General features: G+C 33.2%; 2 protein-coding genes across 2 annotated transcripts; both read left to right on the top strand.

The window, feature by feature from the left end:
* Positions 1 to 7,317: 7,317 nt before the first annotated feature.
* LOC144294781 (olfactory receptor 52N4-like) lies at positions 7,318 to 8,193 on the top strand. Its single transcript, XM_077866736.1, has one exon. It carries the CDS (start codon positions 7,318 to 7,320, stop codon positions 8,191 to 8,193), a length of 876 nt encoding a protein of 291 aa, XP_077722862.1.
* A 9,890-nt stretch (positions 8,194 to 18,083) lies between these two features.
* On the top strand, positions 18,084 to 19,043 carry LOC144294778 (olfactory receptor 56B2-like). The gene has a single exon (XM_077866729.1). The coding sequence runs from the start codon at positions 18,084 to 18,086 to the stop codon at positions 19,041 to 19,043; it is 960 nt and encodes a 319-aa protein (XP_077722855.1).
* Positions 19,044 to 21,209: the final 2,166 nt, after the last annotated feature.

Genomic DNA, 21,209 nt, shown 5'->3' with positions numbered 1-21,209 from the left:
TTTACATTATTGTATTATCTCTTATAAATTACAAGAATCTACATGCCTAAAAATAGGAAAGTGGTTAAATTAATTGTATAAAGAACTTTTATTCAATCATAATAACACTAAATCATTTTTGTTAGAATGGGCTAATTATATAATGTCAATTGAAAATAGCCAAATTTATGTTTTAATATGCTATAATCAAGACTTTTGCCCAAAACACATATAGCTAGCATGTGTATATATGTATATGAATATATATATGTGTATATTCACACATATTAGCTATACACATATAAATTTGTATAAAAAATGAACTCTTGTATACAAAGATTTTGTGTAAAAAATGAATTTTCCTTTCAGGCCTCCATTCACCCTGGACCCACACAACCACTAATTTGCTTCCTGTCACTTTAGATTAGGTTGAATTTTCTAATGGGACAGTTTTGAGATTCATTTGTGTTATGTATATTAGTAATTCATTCCTTTTTATTGCTGAAGAGTATTCCACTATAGGAATGTGCCATATTTTGTTTATCAATTCACCTGATAATGAATATTTAGATTGTTTCCAATTTTTCTATTTAATTAAAGGAATCTAAATTTAGAATCAGTTATTTTTTTATTGTTGCCACTCTAGCCATCATTATGTCAAAATGTAAGCATTTAATTATTCTTCACATAATATGTATGCATGACAAGCCTGAACTTTTGATGACTTTCTAGAATGCCATAATATTTCATTATCTATGTTAGTAGAAAGTAAGCTCTTTAAAACTAGAATACATAATATCTGTTTCTTTTTTCATAGTTCTTAGCCTGACTTAGAAAGTATTCCATATTCAATGACGTTATTTAGTTAGACACACAAAAATATAAACAAATAAAAAAGAAGTGGATGGATGTGTGAATGACTGAAACATTCTGCATGTAAGTGCTTGCAACTTGTATCCTATAAGGCTGTACATAGAAAGAAACAACTCTGTAACAAATATTAAAATCACTAATTTCATTTTTAAAAGTCCCCATATACACATGCTTACACAAATACACAACGTATGAAACTATTATTTATGTAATATTATTTAGTTGGTAAGCATGGAGCATTTCCTCTAGTTTTGATCCTCTCCTACAGGTCGGGTAGACTTGACTCACGTCTGCACCTGTGTCTCTAATGTTCTGAAATATTCTCTAGAGAAATATACAATTTTATCCCCTTAAGAAAAACAGAATGTTTCTTTAAATACTCAGTTCAATAGTACAGATATCAAGGGATTTAGAAGTTAAAGGCTGTACATGTACACATATTGTAGAATAGTGAATTTTTGTGATCAACATCCTGAACACCGGAAACAGATTGCATTCAGCTTATTGCTTTGCTGTCAGAAACCAAGGTATTAAGGGACATACTAAAGGGAATCCTGGGTGACTCAAGTGGTTGAGCATATGAGTCCTGATTTCAGCTCAGGGCATGATCTCAGGTCATGAAGTCCCCCCGCCCTCCCGCACTTTGGACTCTGCATTCAGTACAGAGTCTGCTTGAGTTTCTCTTTCCCTCTCTCTCTGTCCCTCCCCCAGTTCACACACACTCTTGCTTTAAATGAATAAATAAAATCTTTTTTTTTAAGTGGGACTAGAGACAGGACTTTTTATTTTATAGGCAGTAAGGAGGAGAGAGTCTTTAGACATATAACAACTGATTATTATATTCTCAGAAACACAGGTTTGATTTCATTCACCCATTTGAAGGTAGAACTGTTGTAAAAGATTGGGTTTTCTTGGAAAAATGTTTATTTCTCCATTTTTCAGATTGCATACCAGTAGGACTTACCATCATGATTATAAACATCTATGTTATCTTCCTAACCAAATAGGAATCACTGGTCTTTTTCAGGTGTGAGTCAGCCTCATCACAAGAAGAAATGGCAGAGAGCTAGAGAATAGTTCTCAGTCTTGGTCAAACACTTACTTTTATGTGACATCCCCTTGTTCTCAAAATGAGGACCTACTTTCCTTGCTTCATTCCTAGAGAGATTTATTTGTGACTGTATTTCTTTTATTCCAGATAGCAAAATATAGTTGGAGGAACCCATTATCATATTGAGGGAAAAACTGGGTTTTTAAAATTGAGGACAGTCTAATGAGAAAATGAATTTATTACCTATGGATTTGGGGAATGAAAATAGACAACAGATGACATAAAAATGTACTTTATAAGTGGTGATATTCTTGTGTTGATGTTACTACTTCAGTATAACCTACACACAGATAGCATAATATGAGTCCATTTTCCTTGTAGAAAAATTAAGTTATAAGGTACGAAAACAATTTTAAATTTGTTTTGGAGAAGTAATTTAAACTATGGTTGATATTGTATTACTTGGGATATACTTGGTGGATCTATAACTAAGAGTTTTGCAAATGTATAGATGTAAAATGTAACAATAAAGCTAGTTTTATTAATTGACACTAGATTACAAAAAGGAAACACAAGGGATATAAATGTGATAAAGATATCATATTTAGGAAACACCTTCTTAAAAATAGAACACAATCTCTGAGACATATTTTCAGTTTATGGGTATCTATGCTTTACCCAATTTTTCTACTTGCTTCTGCTGCATGGATAGTTTTAAGAGTCAAAGAAAGGCTGAGGAAATGTCCCAGATTAAAGAAGTCTGGAGAAATGCACAAACTTTACTCATTACACGACCTGGCCAGAATCCTATATGGAAAACAGTCCTACATGGGACATTATTGGCACAATTGCATTAACCAGTGTTGGACTCTGGGTTACAATAAAGTATTGTATTACTGTTAAATTTCATAAATGTATTAATTTTATTGAGGTTTTCAAAGAAAAATATTCTTTCATATTCTTAATAAATGAAAATTAAAACAAAAGAAGAGTTTACTATTCAAATTTATTGAGATGAATAAATAAGTAGTGATACTATTTTTCAACAACTTGTGTGAGAATTTGGCATATACCGATCAAATAAATGAAATAAGTGAGTCAGAGAGACAAATACCATATGGTTTCATATGTGGAATTTAAGAAACAAACTGATGAACATGGTGGAAAGAAGAGAGAGGCAAACCATAAAACAGACTCTTATTGTGTATATATATATATATATATATATATATACTTTTAAATGTATACATATATTGCAAGCTTATCTTATTTCTACAATGATCAAATGAGGTAAAACATATATATGTACATATGTTTATATATAATATGTTTATGTTTTAAACACAAAAATATTTAAAATGTTTATACATGTTATACATATTTTGTGTGTGCATGTGTATGTATACATATATGTAAATGTACATATATAAATTATTACAGCTTTTGTTACTTTTAATAATATCTGTAAAAGTAATCTGAAAAACAATGCTGTATACAAAGTAGAAATTTATACACCTGATAGAAAAGGATTTGATGGCAATTTTGATAATCAAGGAAATTATTTTTGTATTATAAAAACATATTTTTCTTTTGTCCATAAGACAAATTACAGGACTTCTCTTGGTCTTCCAATTATTTATCTTAAGTTGAGTAACTAGGAAATTAAGGATTAGCTAAGAAGCTGATATATGATTTAAATAAATTCCCAAATTTAAAAGCTTCTACTGTGTAGTAGTAACAAATAAAGGAAAATAATTTCAGTGTTGTCTATTATTTTGATTGTGAAGAATCCTTGTCAAGCCTGGGATTGCAACAATTTGATATAAATTGGTTCAAATTAAAGAGCTCGACCTCAAATTTTGTTTTGTTTTGTTTTGTTTTTTTTGACCTCAAATTTTTTAATCTAATATTTCTCAAAAGTCACTTTGACTCAACATACAATAAAATATATGTAAATATATGCAATAAAAGTATATTCTTTATTTTTTGATGGAGAATTTTATTTTTTTAAATTGATTTGTTTATTTGAGAGAGAGAAAGAGCATGAGAGTGGAAGGGGGATAGAAAGAGAGAAAGAACGAATCTCAAGCAGACACCCCAGACACCCCACTGAGTGTGGAGCCCAGGCTCAATCTCATGACCTGAGCCAAAACTGAGTCAGATGCCTAACAGACTGAGCCATCCAGGCATCCCAGTGGAGAATTTTAGAAACATATTTTCTGGTGACTGATGAAGCAGACGTCATAGTTTTGTTTCATCTGGTGCCCCCTTTATGCTTTCTAAGAAATAATATTTAGACTGCAGTGCTATAATTCTTAAAGTATGAAATATGATTCATTCACTCATTTATCTCTTCCTTTATTCAAAAATATTCATTAACATCGAAAGCATGCCTGGTGTCTTCCTAGACACTTCAGATATGAAAATAAATACAGTCTGAAAATATATTAAGAGTTTTGTTACATTAAAGGTGATTCAAGTATATAAATAAGTTTTCAGAATCCATGATGTTAAAAAAAAGAGATTGATTTCATCAATAGTTCTATTCCTTACCTGTAAGCCTGCCACCTTTATAATTACATCATGTTAGGAGGATTTAGAGGAAGGCACTCTATCCCCTCCAAATGAAAGTTGAATCATCCTGAAGAAATTGATGACTGAGCTAGATTTGGTGGGAGGAGAGGGACACAAATAGGATAAAGAATTGTAAAATCATAAAGCTAAACATAGCAGTGTAATGGGAATAAACAGCAACAGAATGGATCATGCTTCTGGCCTAAGACAATTTGTACTTTCCTGTTTGAAAATTTTCCTGATGCCCTGCAAGCGTTTTTTCATGGTAGTTTCTGTCTACTCTTATTTTGTAACTATATGAAAACAGGTCTTTGAAGAGCACTCAATAACATTCAAGCTAGGTTGCTTTGCTGTTTCTAAAAGGAGTTGCTTTGTGCAGTGTCTAATCTCTCATCCTTCAGTGTAAATACAGAAAGATAAAACAGGGATGTAGATAGGAAAATGGAATAAGAGAAACTTGGTATCTCTGGCTCATCCACTATCCTACACAATGTTAAATATCCTCTTATGATGACCGGAAGTTTATTCTTGAAAGAAACTAACACGATCTATGAATGAATATATGTTAGATGTGATAAAGGCCAAGGATGAGGCATAATAAAATATGTGAGAATTTAATACAATATTCATATTTAAGTGTGATACCTGTAGTGTCCTTCTACTCAACTCCAAGAACTCTGGAAGCTAATTAAATATTCACTTCAGGAAGTAGATTGGTGGATTCTCTTTGGAAAAAATTGCAAATCTCTAAGACCTATAAATGATGACAACTAAGGATGTCAACAATGAAGCAATCCCTACAGAGGATTCAAAGTAAATATTACCAAATGCTGAGACTCAGTCATCAACTGAAATTTCAAATCAGCTTTCTAAAGACTCTCTCTTAAGTGTGAATTAAGTCAAAGATTATCAGACAGTTGAGAAACACTTCCAAAATAAAAAATAAAGTATAAAACTAAATTATTAAAATTTAAAAGTTATGTAAATAATATACAAGAAGTAGAGTAAATATATGTGTATTTAATTTTTGTACATTCACCATAATCAGAGAAAAATAAGATGTTGGAAACCTGTAATATCACACAACAACAACAAAAAAATACCAAGAGGTTTGGGATATATAACACTTTCAGAACACTTTCAGAAAGTGGATTAAATAGATTCAGCCTAAAAAATTTCAATTAAAAAAAAAAAGAAGAATTTCAGAAGAACCGATACCAGACTAAAAAATGTGTAGAAAAATAACAAGAAAAAAATTGGGAATAAATTATTAGAAGTTAGGTAAATTTCCAAAGTCAAAGGCATTAGATTTCCAGTGTCAGAAATCCCATAAATGTCTTCACAATTATACATGCACAAACACACATATCTTTTTATCATCACCATTAAATTTCAAAATGCAAAAAAATATATATTTTTTAATAGTTCAGGGCCAAAAACAATACAAATGAAAAAAATGCCAGTAGGAAATAGTTCATGTACAAAGGATCAAGAACTGGAACTGTCCTTTTAATGTCTTCCTGGAAACTAGGATACACCGAAATGCCTTTATTAATCTAGAATTTAAATCCAGCAAAAAAGATTAATAAACTAAACCATATTCAGACACTGATACTTTCGAAAAAAATGTTTTCCATGGAGTCCTGGAAACATAGAAGAAAAAAATCATATCTACAAATAAATCTACAGAGAGTTGGTGAAGGGGAATTTCTAGATAAGAATTATGTGTCTAATTGAGAAAAAAGCTATTTTAGAAAAGCAGGGCAGAGACTTCTCAGAAACAGATGATGTGGGAAGGACTAATATTGATAGGTTGTGTTTATCAAGAAATAATAGTAGAAATGTTTTTTTTATAATTTTGAAATTTTAAATTATTTTCATATATCTACACTAAATACTAAGAAAACTAAAGTATTAGCAAAAGGAAAAATATGAATTGAGAAGAAAATATAGTCATCATATCATGTGACAGCAAGGGATAAAACCTATATTATATAAAATTAAACATGTAATACAAATTTTAACAAAAACAATTTCAAGAGAAAAAGGAAGAAAAAGCAGCCTGGACATATTATTTAGAAGTGCAAAGGTTAATACTAGTAGAGAGCTAAAATAAGTAATTATGACCAACTGTGAGAGGATAGACTTCAACAGTTGGAAAGATGGACCTGGATTTTTTTTTTTTTGGACCTGGATTTTTTTTTTCATTATTAATCTATAGTACTATTTCTACACATTTTTTATGGCAAAATTTACAAGAATTAATTTTTTAAAAATGGTCAAAAAGGGTTTAGCTTTGGTATTGTATATCTGTACATAGACATGAAAAAGCTTCTTCTAAATAGTGTCTCAATTTATTCAATTACAAAATTGCAGATTAATAAAAAATACTTCCTGGACTTGTAGTGAGGATTAAATGAGTCAATATTTGTAAAGTTCCTAGAACAATATTTAGTATAGCATAAATATGACCCAATAAGGGCAAAAACATTTTTGACACTTGCTAGTTTCTGGGCTCTAAGATATATATTGTGTCTACACCACAGGAACAAATATTTCTTTAAATGTTCTCTTAAGGAAAACTTCACCGATCACTTTTCCAATGACCTAATAGATATGGTGAGAATGTTTTTGTTGTTATTACCTTTACGTGTTCTCTCATGTATGAAATATTTGGTTATTTGATATTAAAATGCACACTTGACAGAGAGAAAAAGGAAGAATGAGAGAAAATATGGCTAAAATTAAAAAAAAATTTTTTCTAATATTGGAGGATCAGAAAACAAAACCCGAGGAATACACAAAAATCTAAGTTGTTTAATGATTATAACAGCCTGATCATGTCAATGCTGAACCAAACAGTCCTGACCCCAGTCTCATTTATTCTTAATGGGATCCCAGGACTGGAAGACATGAACATGTGGATTCCCTTCCCATTATTCTCCATTTATATTGTGGTTATGGTAGGGAATTGTGGGTTGCTTTACCTCACCTGCTATGAAAATTCCCTGCACAGGTCCATGTACTACTTCTTTGCTATGCTTTCCCTAACTGATCTTGTTATGTGCACTTCTACAATCCCTAAAGCTCTCTGCATCTTCTGGTTCCATCTTAAGGAAATCAGCTTTAATGAATGCCTGGTCCAGATGTTCTTAATCTATGCCTCAATAGGGATGGAGTGTGGTATGCTCATACTCATGGCCCTGGACTGCTATGCGGCCATCTGCTACCTTCTGCACTACTCAACTATCCTCACCAATCCTGGCATTGCAAAGGTTGGGCTTGCTACTTTTCTGAGAGTAGTGATGCTTGTCACTCCCTTGACTTACATCATCAAGAGACTACCCTACTGTAGAGAGAATATACTATACCATACCTATTGTGACCACATGTCAGTAGCCAAGTTATCCTGTGGAAATATCAAGGTCAATGTTATCTACGGACTGATGGTTGCCCTCCTATTTGGTGGCTTTGACATCCTGTGCATCACAATCTCCTACACTATGATCAGCCTCTCTTTAGCAGATGCTCCACAGAAGGCCTTCACCACTTGCACTGCCCATATCTGTTCCACTGTTTTCTCCTATAGCCCAGCCTTCTTCTGCTTCTTTTCCCACTGCTTTGGGGGTCACAAGATCCCTCCTTCTTGCCACATCATTGTGGCCAATATTTATCTGCTCTTGCCTCCCACTATGAACCCTATGCTTATGGAGTGAAAACCACGCAGATATGAGACTGTGTCATAAAGATCCTTTTGGGTTCTATGAACATCAAATCCCACATCTTATGAAAAGGATATTTGTAAGGGAAGGGAAGAGAAAGGAAGGAGAAAAGAAACAAAGAAGGGAAGGGCATCTACAGCAGGAAATATGGGGAAAGAGATACTTCTATTGTCTGTTAACTTGGGGTCTAATAGTGCCTTCTTGAGAGTACCATTTTGTCCATGAAAAGGGAGGGTGTTGAGTGGTGCATTCTTGTTAAGTGTCTTCGGAATTCCAATGTCATTGGTATCCCCACAACTTTTTATGTGAGTTTTTCATCTCCTCCGTGAAAGACTGGTATCATCATTAACCAGGTTTCTGCAAACAAAAATATAAGAAGATGATTGAGGGATATGAAATCAGCTATGATGGATGCCTGATGGAAGGCAATCATCCACAACCAGAATCCAGTTTGCCCTATTTCCAAATAGCAATCATAATTTCCAGTTTGAACAATATTGTCACTTGGATTTGCTATATTTTAAATTAATTGCAAAGATTGAAATTTTGACTTCCTTGTCAATTTGGATGCCTTTTTATTTCTTTTTATTGTCTGATTGCTGAGGCTAGGACTTCTAGTATTATGTTGAACAATAGTGGTGAGAGTGGACATCCCTTAGGGGTCGTGTTCCTGACCTTAGGGGAAAAGCTCTTAGGTTTTCCCCATTGAGGGTGATATTCACTGTGGGCTTTTTGTATATGGCTTTTATGATATTAGGGTATGTTCCCTCTACCCCACACTGTGGAGAGTTTTAAACAAGAAAGAATGCTATATTTTGTCAAATGCTTTTTATGCATGTATTGAGAAGATCATATGATTGTCCATTAATGTGGTGTATCATATTGTTTGATTAGCAGATGTTGAACCACCCTTGCAGCCCAGGAATAAATGGTGAATAATCCTTTTAATGTTGGATCCCATTGGCTAGTATCTTGGTGAAAATTTCTGCATCCATATTAATCAGGGATATTGGTCTGTAATTCTCCTTTTTGGTGGAGCCTTTGTCTGGTTTTGGGATCTAGTGGGAATGCAAGCTGGTACAGCCACTCTGGAAAACAGTATGGAGGTTCCTCAAAAAGTTAAAAATAGAGCTAGCCTATGACCCAGCAATTGTAATGCTAGGTATTTACACAAAGGGTACAAACATAGTGATCCAATGGGGATCAATGTTTATGGGGGTCCAACATGGGGGTTGAATATTTATAGCAGCAATGTCCACAATATCCAAAATATAGCAAGGGCCCAGATGTCCATCAGTAGCTGAATGGATAAAAAATATGTGGCATGTATATCAGAATATTACTCAGCCATCAAAAACCGAAATCTTACCATTTGCAATGGAATGGATGAAACTAGAGGGTATTATGCAACTTACTGAATAAGGGAAGGTATTTGCAAATGATATATCTGATGATAGCTTAATATCAAAATATAAAAAGAACTTACACAGCTCAACACCAAAAACACCAATAATTATATTTTTAAAAATGGGCAGAGGACCTGAAGAGACTTCTTTTTTCCAAAGAAGACATATGGATTGCCAACAGACAGACATATGAAAGATGCTCAACATCACTTATCATCAGGAAAATACAAATTAAAACCACAATGAGATATCACTTTACACTTATAATAATGGCTAAAATAAAAACACAAAAAGTAACAAGTGTTAGAGAGGATGTAAAGAAAAAGGAGCCCTCATGCACTGTTGCTGGGAATACAACAACAGCGACTTGGTGCAGCCACTGTGGAAAATGGTATGGGGTTTCCTTAAAAAATTAAAAGTAGAGTTATCATATGATTTGGCAAATTTCACTTTTTGGATTTACCCAAAGAAAACAAAAACATTAGTTCAAAAATGTATGCACTTCTATATTTATTGCAGTATTATTTACAATAGCCAAATTATGGAAGTAACCCAAGGGTCTATTAATAGATGGATGGATAATGAAGATGTGGTATTCATTACATGTATGTGATATTATGGAATATTCCCCAGCCATAAAAAAGAATGAAGTCTTGCCCTTTACAACAACATGGATGGATCTTGAGACTATAATGCTAAGTGAAATAAGTCAGTTAGAGAAAGATAAATACCATATTGTTTCACTCATATATATAATTTAAGAAACAAAACAAATGAGCAAAGAAAACAAGAGACAAACAAACAAAAACACCCTTAAAAATAGAGAACAAACTGGAGGTTTTCAGAGGGGAGATAAGTAGAGAGGTACACAAAATAGATAAAGGAGATTGAGAGTACACTTATCTTGATGAGCACTGAGAAATGTATAGCATTGTTGAATCATTATATTGTACATCTGAAACTAATATAACACTATTAGTTATACTTGAATCAAAAAATAAAATTATTCAAACAGAAAAAACATAGGGAGATTTTACATTATGCTTTTCCTTAAAAACAAAACACTTCCAGGGCACCTGGATGGCTCAGTCAGTTGAGTTTCTGCCTTAGGTCTAGGTCATGATCCCAGGGTCCTCCGGGATCCAGCCCTGAATCAGGTCTGTCTGCTCACCCAGGAGCGTGTGTCTCCTTTTCCCTTTTCTGCCACTCCATCTAATTGTACACACACACTCTCTCTCTCTGTCAAATAAATAAATAAATAAAATCTTAAAAAAAATAAATAAAACACCCCCCCAAAACACTATCAAAAAGCTTTCTTTAAAGAGAAATCTATCCTAAAAGGTAGACATTTAAATACATTTATGCCTGAATGTAATAAGAGCTTAGCTCCATCAAAGCCAGATTAGCTAAATGATATGATTTCAAAACTTTTCCCGAATTACATTGCTGGATTTGACTGATCTCAAACTGACTTGGGATTTATGGCTCTAGGGAACTGGCTTTCTCTCCACAAGGCAGGCCCCTGAGTTTCTCTCTGTTGATTATAAAATCCTTAAGTCCACCTGCAATGCCCATACTCCATCTATGTTTATCCTGAAGTCCACTACTTGAGACAAGCCAAGTGCAGCACCCCCATAGTAAGTACATATCTAGGGGCAGGGCCAGTCTTTTCATCTTCTGCAGAGATTTTGGGATGCCTTCTTTAGAAGAGAAGTGCAACTGCATCATAATCTCCAGTGACCCAATAGAAATCATGAGGTGCACTTTGCCAAATCAACTTAGATTGTGGAAAATTTTACCAAACTTGGTAGGACAAAAATACCCTAATATGTCAAAAAAAATCACAGGAATTTATGTTAATACTGATATTCTTTAGAATCATATTCACTGTTTTGTCAATTCTCTTTTATTAGATACTTCACGTCTTTACAATTCTTCAGAAAATTTTCCAAAATCAAAATTTAGTTGGCTGTTTCAGAAGTTGTCAGCCTCCTTTGGGTTTCTATACACATTCATATTCATGTTTTTCTTAGCTTTTTAACTCTTAATAATGTGCCTTATGGTATCAGGCCCTAATGACTACTGTCCTGACTGAAGAAGACGAGCCATCCAGGACCTCACTTAAAATGACCACATAAATATTAATTAACCTATTTTGTAAGGATTTTACTTTATGTTTTTAAGATTTTATTATTTATTCATGAGAGACAGAGAGAGAGAGAGGCAGAGACACAGGCAGAGGGAGAAGCAGGCTCCATGCAGGGAGCTGGACGTGGGACTCAATCCCAGGTTTCCAGGATCATGCCCTGGGCGGAAGGCGGTGCTAAACCGCTGTGCCACCGGGGCTGCCCTATTTTGTAAGGATTTTAATAGAATTTAAGTCTTAACCAAACCCAGGAACTAGAAACGAATTATCTCATTTTATAGTTTGGAACTGAGGATCCCACAAGCTAAGGTAATTTTTCAAGTCTTTCAAGTATTTTTTTCCAAAGCCACATGGGAAATGCAGCTTTTCCCAAAGCCGCATTTTCACTCAAAATAGTTGAACGCTGAACTATAAGAACAAGACATTTCAGTGTGGCTTACAATAAGAAACTGTATAATTGAAAGGACACTCTGTTCCTCCTAAATGTCTGGCAAAATATATTCATTTTTAACACAAATCAGTGAATAAATAAATATAATCCACTGTAAGAATACATTACACTGTATGTTAACTAACTGGGATTAAAATAAAAAGTTAAAAAAAAAAAACCAAAGTCAATGCAAATGGAAAAAAAAAAGAAGAACACATTACACAGTTGTCTTCCAAATAATTTTTCATGTTTTAAAAAGTTTGTCTTAAAATTCCTGGTATTTCAATCTAGATGATTTTATTTTGAACTTTTTTTTTTTTTTGTTTACTAACACATTAGCCTCTGGATCTCCAGTATATTGATGAATGCAAACTGAGGTAGTGGGCACCACTGTCTTGTTGATTTAAATAACTTGTCTTTGAATCTTGCTAGATAATACTTGCCAAATTCCTTTTTAAATAGCTATTACGTTTTCAATAGGTAGATGATAGATAGATAGATAGATAGATAGATAGATAGATAGATAGATGATAGATAGATGATAGATAGATAGATGATAGATAGATGATAGATAGATAAAATCAAATACTTCTCTGACACAACTGACCTATACTTCTCTGACCTACTGACTTCTGGGTGTATGTCTAGACAAATAAAAAATAGTGTCTCACAGACATATTTATACATCCATGTATAATAGCAGCATTATTCACAATAGCTAAAATATAGAAGTAACCCAAAGGAACACCGACCAGCGAATGGATAGCAAAATGTGGTGTGTGTGTGTGCGCGTGCTCATGTGTGTGTGTATGTGCAGAATGGGATATTAAAAGAGGAGATTCTGAAATGTGCTATATGGGGATCCCTGGGTGGCGCGGCGGTTTAGCGCCTGCCTTTGGCCCAGGGCGCGATCCTGGAGACTCGGGATCGAATCCCACGTCGGGCTCCGGGTGCGTGGAGCCTGCTTCTCCCTCTGCCTGTGTCTCTGCCTCTCTCTCTCTCACTGTGTGCCTATCATAAATTAAAAAAAAATTTTGAAATGTGCTATATGGATGGACTTGAGAACATTATACTGAATGAAATAAGCATTCACAAAAAGACAAAGACTGTAAAATTCCACTTAAATGAGATATTTAGTAGTCAAAAATTATAAATACAAAAAGGGTGGTGGCCAGGGGTTGGGGGGAGGAGAGAATAAAAAGTTATTGTTTAATAGTTATAGAATTTAAGTTTCATAATATGGAAGGAGTTATGGGAATGGATAGTGGTTGATCACAATAGGAATTCATTTAATGTCATTGAACTGTGCATTTTAAAATGGTTAAGGTAATAAATATTTTATTTAGGTTTTATCACAACAAAAAAAATGAAGAGAAGGTACAGACTATATATTCTCTGCCCCCAAACATACATTTTTAAAATAATATTTTAACGTAGTGAATTATAGCTAATATATTTCTAATGCTAAGTTATATTTGGTATATATATCTATTTTTGCATGCTGCATAGATTTTCAAATATTTGAAATTTATAATCAAAATAGTCCTAAAACATTTCTTTTTGAAATGTATTTGCCAGTTTGAAACTGTCTTAGTTAAGCTGTTAGAAGGTTTTCCTCTTTTTATTATTCCTCGAATAACTACGTAGGATAATAATTATATCTTCTAAGAAGTAAATTTTGTTTTAAGATTTAACTTAAGAGTTAATATTAAATCCTCTGGCAAATTCTTCTGGTATTTTACACATTTTTAACTTCTGTTTCAAATTATTTATCTGTTTAGTCAATATACTTTTATTCTCCTTAAGATACTGTACAGTTTCAGGGATACCTGAGTGGCTCAGTCAGAGTCCTGGGATCCAGCCCAACATGGTTTTCCTCAATCAGCAAGGAGTCTGCTTGTACCTCTGCCCCTCCCCTAGCTTGTGCTCTCTCCCTCCCTCCCAAATAATAAAATCTCAAAAAATATAATTTACAGTACCTAAGTGTTTAATTTTGATTCATAAACTCACTATAACCTCTAATATTTTAAAATAATTTTTCCAAATGCCTAATCTCAACTTTTTGTTTTCAATTGAATAATATCTTAGATTGTGCCTATTTTTTAAATTTAAGTATAATTAATACAGAATTTTACATTAGTTTCAGATGTACAATATAGTGATTTGAAAAGTCTGTATGCTATCCTTGCTCAACACAAGTGTAGCTACTGTCACCATACTTTACTATTACAATACTATTGAATATATTCCCTGTGCTGTGCTTTTCATCCCTGTGACTTATTGATTCCATAACTGGAGGTTTGTATCTCCCAGTCTCCTTTACCCATTTTTTGCTCATTATCTTATCCACAAAATTGTGCCTATTTTATGACTCTTTAAATATATCTTTCATTTTTTGAGAATTCTTATTTTTCTTATTCCACTACTGTGCTGCCTTACTTTTTATTGTTTTCTTTGTTAAATCTGAAGTTAGTTACTATCATGACTTGTATTAACTGATTACTCTAATTCTTGTCTGTAATATGTGCATTTAAAGTTACAGATTTATTGAATGTTTACTAAACTTACAGATTTATTAACATATTCCCAAAGTTTTAAGTTTCTCATTATTATTCTATTCTTTCTTTTTCACAACTTCAATTATTACATTATATTTGAAATATTTATTGTTTAATACTATTACTAAATCTTTCCAAATATATCCATCTCTTTTGTCTCTTTTATGGTCTGTGTGATACTAACTTTTTGTTACTTCTCATTTATGATCTAGAACATGACTGATATTGTGTGCTTAAAATGGTCTGTAATCTATTTTTTCATGTAGGTTTATACATAAACTATTTGATACAAAATTGTTAATACTGATATAGATTTATATTATTATAAATTTTGTTTGCATATTTGTTTCAAGAAATATATTTTAGGGCAGCCAGGTGGCTCAGTGGTTTAGAACTGCCTTCAGCCCAGGGCCTGATCCTGGAGTCCCAGGATTGAGTCCCACGTCAGGCTCCCTGCATGGAGCCTGCTTCTCCCTCTGCCTGTGTCTCTGTCTCTGTCTCTCTCTCTCTGTCTCTCATGAATAAATAAGCAAAATCTTAAAAAAAAAAAGAAATATATCTTAAAATTTCTTGTCCATCTTAACTTTAAATTTGTAATTTTCTACTTGAAATTCTTTCAAGTTAAGATTAGGTGTTTAGAATCAGATGAGTCACAAATATTATATTATCTTATCAATTGTTCTATACCTCAGTATATAATTATTATTTTTAACTGCACTAAGTGCTATAAAAATACATGGTACAGATTTATTAAATTGTTTTGTCTAAGAATACTGGATTCATTTTACACATGTGCTTTCCAACATTGTATTCCTAGTATCCCTATTATGCTGAGTGAAGTAAGTCAATCAGAGAAGGACAAACATTATATGTTCTCATTCATGTGGGGAATATAAATAATAGTGAAAGGGAATATAAGGGAAGGGAGAAGAAATGTGTGGGAAAAATCAGAAAGGGAGACAGAACGTAAAGACTGCTAACTCTGGGAAACGAACTAGGGGTGGTAGAAGGGGAGGAGGGCGGGGGGTGGGAGTGAATGGGTGACGGGCACTGGGGGTTATTCTGTGTGTTAGTAAATTGAACACCAATAAAAAATAAATTAAAAAAAATAAAGCTACTAAACCTAAAAAAAAAAGAAAGAAATAGTATGTAGTTTTTTTTAAAAAAAATTAATCTGAAAATGCCTTCTTTAATTGGCAAATGTACTCTATAATAATTATTGCATTTGTAGATGTAATATGAATTGTCTTTATGCTAATACACATTATTTTATTTTTTGATTTTATTTTGGTTTTGACAAAATATCTGTTATTCTCTTCTAACCCTTTATTGTTTTGACATGATTCTCCCTTACTATCATTCCTTTACATTCTTAACATACAGTCATATGTTAATATATGTGTTGATACTTCAGACTCCCTTATGAATAATGCAAGAATCATAGGCATATAAGCTGTCTAATCCTCTTCTAATATTCATTCATATTACAAATATGTACAGAGTGTTTAAGTGTCAGGCTCTTGGAGTAAACCAATGTTATAAATGACACAAATACCATGCATGCCTTTGCTTTCTGAGGAGATAGGTATATTGACATGATGAACTAGAATATATATCTTTGATCCTTTAGAAAGTTAGAAACTGTCTTTTAAGTAAAGCCTAAGCTATTCCATTGCTCTGAACTGATGAAGGAATCTCACTATTAGTACTGAAAATAGCATGCCCAAAGCTATTTCTCTTCTTAAGTGTGAGTATTAAGATACCAAAACACAGACACTAGAGCTTTTATCCTATTTAGTATATCTTCAAACTATTATGGCATCAGTTTGCAATCTTAAAAATCTTAATTAAATTTATCTTTTCATTTCATTCTCAGGCTTTTTTAATTTCAAATTTTGTATATTTGTCAAAATATTGTATTTTCTCAACAATTAAAAATTCTTAGTTACATCTTAATTTTCTTAGTTCATTATCTTATAAGGAATATAGGATGCCATTATCTGGATTAGATGAATATACCCACCAGACTGTATCAACATTACCTTTCTATATATAACTTTAATTCACAGTAATTTTTAAATATATTTTACGTTGTATCCTTAATATATGAAATACTCAAGAAGAAATAGTTAATAGCACACGTTTTGAAGGAGCATACAATATAATCTGCCTTCATTTTAAAATTAAAATATTAATAAAATACTGTATCAAAAAGTGTCTTATATAGAGAGTAATTTGATTTTATCAGAACTTCTCAGCAAAACATTGATCCCAAACTCATTAGATCGTCAGTTTTTGGGATTTTTTTTCACTTCTGCTTTATTAATTATAATGTGACTGTCTAGACTTTTTTTTTTGGTTTTTATTTATTTTATTTTATTTTATTTTATCCTTTTAAGATTTTATTTATTTATTCATGAGAGACACAGAGAGAGAGAGAGAGAGAGAGAGAGAGAAAGAGAGAGAGAGAGAGAGAGAGATTGAGGCAGAGACACAGGCAGAGGGAGAAGGAGGTTCCATGCAGGGAGCCCAACGTGGGACTGGATCTGGGTCTCCAGGATCACACCCTGGGCTGAAGTCAGCGTTAAACTGCTAAGCCACCAGGGCTGCTCCTGTCTAGACTGTTTAAGCCATGTCCAAATAGAGGAAAGTTACACAGAACCAGAAAGAACAGACTTCAAAATACTAAGATTTCCAAACCATATTATCGCTTTCATAGTTGCAAGGCTTTAGACAGCTAACCAGCATTTTGGACAACACTGTACTGTTTATAAAATTGACATACTAACTGATTAATGCTAACTGATCTAATGCATTTTAATAACAATTAAATAGTTCAGAAATAATCAAGTCTATGAATAAAGGAAGTTTATATGTATAAACATATATTCTATAACCTAATCTGTCATCTGAGAAGACTCAATGCTTGAAAGCCTCTATTCTGAGACTTGCATTTGGTCTACAAAGAAAACAATCCATTAGCAAAGTCAAACTTAAAGACCAGGCTATAATATCAGATGGTTTTCTTTTTGTCAAGCTTCCGTGACTTATTATGGAATACAATAAACATGATCCAGATTACTATAATGTTCTATTCCTCAACAATGAGACAGTAGAAATCTTATGAACCACCTTATAGAGTGTTTGTGATGATTAAATGACTTACAATATAAAATGCACAGTTCCAGTTTCACAATAATATCCCATAAATATTAGTAATGGAATGAGAATAATGAACATGAATCTCCCCTTCAGTATCATCAACCTAGGTAATTCCTTTTCAAATATTGTCTAAGTGTCTGTTCAACATAGTAACTTCAAATATGTTTTTCTCTTAGTGAAGGATGTTCCAGGATCTTAGACATTCCAACATCTCTAAGTTCCAGGTCTCTGAGTTCATTCTGATGGGATTCCCAGGCATTCACACCTGGCAACACTGGCTCTCCCTGCCCCTGGCACTACTTTACCTCTTAGCTCTCACTGCCAACATCCTTATCCTGATTATCATCAAACAAGAGGCTACACTGCACCAGCCTATGTACTATTTCTTGGGGATCCTGGCTGTGGTAGACATGGGACTGGCTACCACCATCATGCCCAAGATTTTGGCCATCTTATGGTTCAGTGCAAAGGCCATCAGTCTCCCTGAATGCTTTGCTCAGATGTATGTCATACATTGTTTTGTGGCCATGGAGTCAGGTATCTTTGTCTGCATGGCTATAGACAGATATGTAGCCATTTGCCAACCACTACGTTATCCATCAATAGTTACTGATTCTTTTGTCGTCAAGGCAACTGTGTTCATGGCACTCAGAAACAGTCTGGCCACCATCCCAGTGCCAGTGTTGGCTGCTCAGAGGCACTACTGTTCCAAGAACCAAATTGAGCATTGCCTATGCTCTAATCTTGGAGTCACTAGGTTATCCTGTGATGACAGGACAATCAACAGCATCTACCAGGTTCTTTTGGCCTGGACACTGATGGGGAGTGACCTGGGTTTGATTTTCTTATCATATGCTCTGATACTTCACTCAGTGCTGAAGCTGAATTCAGCAGAAGCTGCATCCAAAGCCCTAAGTACCTGTACTTATCACCTCATTCTAATCCTGTTCTTCTACTCAGTTATTATAGTCATTTCCATCACCCACAGTGCAACAATGACTCTTCCTCTCATCCCAGTTCTGCTTAATGTACTACATAATGTTATTCCTCCTGCCCTTAACCCTATGGTATATGCACTCAAGAACAAGGACCTCAGGCAGGGCTTCTATAAGGTTCTGAATCTGTACAACAAAGGTAATTAACACTGAGAATGGGCTCATTTAGATAATTCTCCTACATATGTTTAATTATATTTGCCAATCATTACACATGGCTGAAGATGTAAGAAACATATACCCTGGCAAATTTTCAGTTAAGACTCTGTGGTGAAAATGAAACTTCAAAAACAGAAGCGAACTAATATTTGAAATTTTGGTTCTCAGGAAAGACCTTCATCATAGCACAATGATGTTGATTGTCTCAAGGAATCTATGGGAAAAGAATTACCTAGTTGCCCTGGCTAGAACTTTAGACAATATTGAGTAGGCATGATTTGAGCAGATATCTGCCAATATCTTCTTTTTAATTGGAGCATTTAATCCATGTACATTAATTTGTTTACTGATAACATAGGTCTTACTCCTGCCATTTGTCTTTTTGCTTTTTAATGTGTCATATCTCTTTAAATGGACAATGAATTGGAATAGATATTTCTCTATAGAAGATGTACAATGATGATCAACCACATGAAAAGATGCTCAACATCATTAGTCATTAGACAAATTCAATTAAAAAGCACAAGATAGCACTCAATCCCCTAAACTGGCCTTAATTCTGTGTTATTGTAGTTGTTATTGAAGTATAATTAGCATACAGTGTTATATTAGTCTCAGGTATACAATATAATGATTCAATAATTTTATACATTGTTATAGATCTACCCCCTCTCTATTACCTTCCCTCTGGTAACAACCAATTTTTTCTACATACTTAAGAGTTTGTCTCCATTTTCTTTGTTTGTTCATTTGTTTCTTAAATTCTTTATATAAGTGAAATCATATGGTATCTGTCATTCTCTGTCTGCCTTATTTCTCTTAGCATTATACCTTCTAAGTCCATCCATGTTGTTGAAAATGGAAAAATCACATTCTTTTTTATGACAAGCAATATTTCATTGTATATATACACTACATGTTCTTCATCCGTTCATCTATTGATAGGTACCTGGGTTGCTTCCATATCCTGGATATTGTAAATAATATTGCAAAAAAACCCATACAGGTATATATATATATATATATATATATATATATATATATATATATATATATATATATGAATTTATACTTTCATTTTTATTAAGTCAATACCCAGTAGTGGAGTTATGAATTATTTGGCAATTCTATTTTTAATTTTTTGAGGAACCTCCATACCGTTTTCCACAGTGACTGCACCAATTTGCATTCTTACCAGAGGTTTTCTTTTTCTCTTGTACTTCAAAAACTATAAAACACTGATGAAATAAATTGAAGGTAACACAAATAAATGGAAAGTTATTCCATATTTACAGATTGGAAGAACCAATATTGTTAAAATGTCCTTACTATTCAAAACGATCTATACATTCAATCCAATGCCTATCAGAATACCAACATCTTTCAAAGAACTAGAATAAATAATCCTGAAATTTGTAAAAGACAACAATAGACCCTGAATAACAAAGCAATCTTCAGGAAGAAGAATAAATCTAGAAGTATCATAATTCTAGTTTCAGGATGCAGTGCAAACCTGTAGTAATCAAAACAGTATGGCACTGGCACAAGAATAAACATAGATCAATGGAACAGAATGGAGAACCCTAATTGTAACCCATATTTATATGGTCAGCTAATCTATGCCAAAAGAGGCAAAATATTCAATGGGGAAAAGATAGTCTCTTCAACATATGGTACTGGGAAAACTACATAGCTACATGCAAAGGAATAAAACTGGACCACTTTCTTACATCCTCCACACAATCAACTCAAAATGGATTAAAGACCTAGTTGTGAGACCTGAAACTATAAAACTTCTAGCAGAAAACTTAGGTAGTAATTTCTTTGAAATTGGCCTTAGCAACTTTTTTCTGTATATGTCTCCTCAAGAATGTAACAAAAACAAACAAATTGTTGGAACTATACCAAAATAAAACTCTTTTAAAGAATAAAGGACACATCAACAAAACAAAAAGGCAACCTATTGAATGGGAAAAGATATTGGATATTCACCAAAAAAGGGTGAATAGCCAAAGTATGAAAAGAACTTAAACAACTCAACACCAAAACAACACATATTCTGATCAAAAAATAACTTTAATTCTTTTTAACTAGCTAGTATTACTGCTAGTTAATCACACACTGCTTGTGGGAGTATAAAAATCATTTAGGAGA

Source organism: Canis aureus, chromosome 23, assembly GCF_053574225.1.
Source record: "Canis aureus isolate CA01 chromosome 23, VMU_Caureus_v.1.0, whole genome shotgun sequence".
NCBI lineage: Eukaryota > Metazoa > Chordata > Mammalia > Carnivora > Canidae > Canis > Canis aureus.
Note: the sequence above shows the minus strand (reverse complement) of the source record. Positions and strands in the feature narration are given on the sequence as shown.

Bases quoted from the DNA above. Each gene is read 5' to 3' on its own strand.
- LOC144294781 (XM_077866736.1), top strand. From the start codon at position 7,318: ATGTCAATGCTGAACCAAACAGTCCTGACCCCAGTCTCATTTATTCTT.
- LOC144294778 (XM_077866729.1), top strand. From the start codon at position 18,084: ATGTTCCAGGATCTTAGACATTCCAACATCTCTAAGTTCCAGGTCTCT.